The following is a 1,788-nucleotide window of genomic DNA, read 5'->3' on the forward strand; positions in this document are numbered from 1 at the left end:
TACAAAAATGGTGTATTAGAAATAAAAAAATTATTTTTTCCTCTGAGTTGACAGTGAAGAAATGCAGAAACAAACAAGATTAAGTTACAACACAACTATAACGCAGATAAAACCACATCACAACACTATCTACAGTCCCAAATGCTGTGAAGAAATAGTTTCAGTCATTGTGAATGGTCATTCTTTGTAGGATACTCCTCAAAGATCCGTGTTCTTTGTCGCCCCGACTGCCTTCATAAATCGCCACAGAAAATTACAAAAAACGACGCTATACGGTCAAAACTAAATAAATACAGAATAAAATATGGCTTAGCAATGTCAACCAAAAGTTTGTTCCCTGGAATACCTTCATTTGCGTGGATACAACGGTGAAGAAATGCTGTCGGACATTTACGTCCGATGCATCTCCAGCAGAGCTCAAGGCTATCGGATGTATACGTCCGATGCGTCCCGAATGAGTTAAGTGCTGACAATTAAGCTTTTCGAGCTCCATCTTTCTAATATTTTTTCCTGATTAATCACCAGGAACCCATTTGCTGTAAGGTAAAGAACGTTTCCTGTAGGCACCGAGGTTGGTCATTTGATAGTAAGTTCAAAGCCGAGAGCACTAGATTAGGAATTGTTCATCTGTAAGTAGCGCTCTTTAGATATTGCTTTCCTTCTTTTTCACTTTTTCTTTCTTTTTTTTTTTGCCTTTCAGATGCTTCTACCAAATTATCGAAAAACTTTTGGAGAGGAAATGAACTGCTACCTTGCTTTCTCACAGCCGTTTCCTATCAACTATGAGTTTGGTGTGGAACCAGGTTTTCTGTTTAACTCCCGATTCCCCCATCGGATGTTCCCTCTGGACTTGTGTCTTGATGCGGAGCAGAAATACGACTGCGTGCGGCACATGCAGCTGGGTGTGCACCCACGGGAACAAGTTCGGGAATGCGTGCGTTGCAGGTCACTGTCTCTGCGAAGGAACCCAGCCAAAACCAAATCTCCTCTGCTGCGAGCGTGGGAGCTCCGGTTTGTGAAGTCGTGTCTGTGCGGAGGCCACTGGAAGCTGCAGACATCGGCAAAGTCCATAGAGAAATGAACATGACTCATATATAGTTTTTGGCCTATTTTTTTCCACTGACTTCAGACTTTTTACAGCAATCTAGTCTTGGAAGGGTTAGATCTGCAGCTGCCAGGTCAAGGATTCTTGAAAAATGTGAAAACAGTGGTTGCAACAAATCAGATCAAAGTCTGCTGATAAAGAGCTTGTGTGTCTTTTCGTTTACTCTTTGGTGTAAAAATCATTGAATGGCTAAAAAGAGTAATTGAAGCACTTGATGTTGGTGAACAGTTGTTAACACTGTTAGCACTGTAAAATGTCTCGGCTCTCTTGAATGTCAATAGTTTGTTAAGAACCTCTTGATGAATTGCTATTTTTCAGTCTGACATGTACTGATTACAAGATTAAGGAAATAGACATTTGCAGGCCTAGGCGGTAAGAATCTGACTATGGAAAAAATCATGCATGGGCTTGAGCAAGTGCAGCTGAGAAACAAAACAAAAAAACAAAAACAAAAAACAACGGACATGACTACGGTGCTTGATGTCAGTATTTTTCCTTCCACATAAATGTACCTTGGCCTTAAAATTGTTGGGGCTCAGGACAGATGGATTTGGGAGGATGGTAAGTTGTATATGTGCAACATGAATTTTTCATCTCTATTAAAGCTTGTATTGACTGTTCTGGCTGTAACTGAGTTTTATGGTACCTGTAAGTTTTGAATAGTGAAACCAGTATATATATAT

General features: G+C 40.2%; 1 protein-coding gene across 1 annotated transcript in view; it reads left to right on the top strand.

Annotated features, from left to right (window-relative positions):
• LOC101858570 (mediator of RNA polymerase II transcription subunit 16) overlaps positions 1-1,561 on the top strand; it is a 28,267-nt gene extending 26,706 nt beyond the window's left edge. Inside the window, exon 13 of the mRNA XM_005105970.3 lies at positions 701-1,561. Within this exon, the coding sequence (XP_005106027.1) occupies positions 701-1,081 (381 nt within the window). The 3' untranslated portion in view covers positions 1,082-1,561. The remainder of the gene's footprint in view (positions 1-700) is intronic.
• Positions 1,562-1,788: the final 227 nt, after the last annotated feature.

The sequence above is a fragment of the Aplysia californica genome, unplaced genomic scaffold (assembly GCF_000002075.1).
Source record: "Aplysia californica isolate F4 #8 unplaced genomic scaffold, AplCal3.0 scaffold00504, whole genome shotgun sequence".
NCBI lineage: Eukaryota > Metazoa > Mollusca > Gastropoda > Aplysiida > Aplysiidae > Aplysia > Aplysia californica.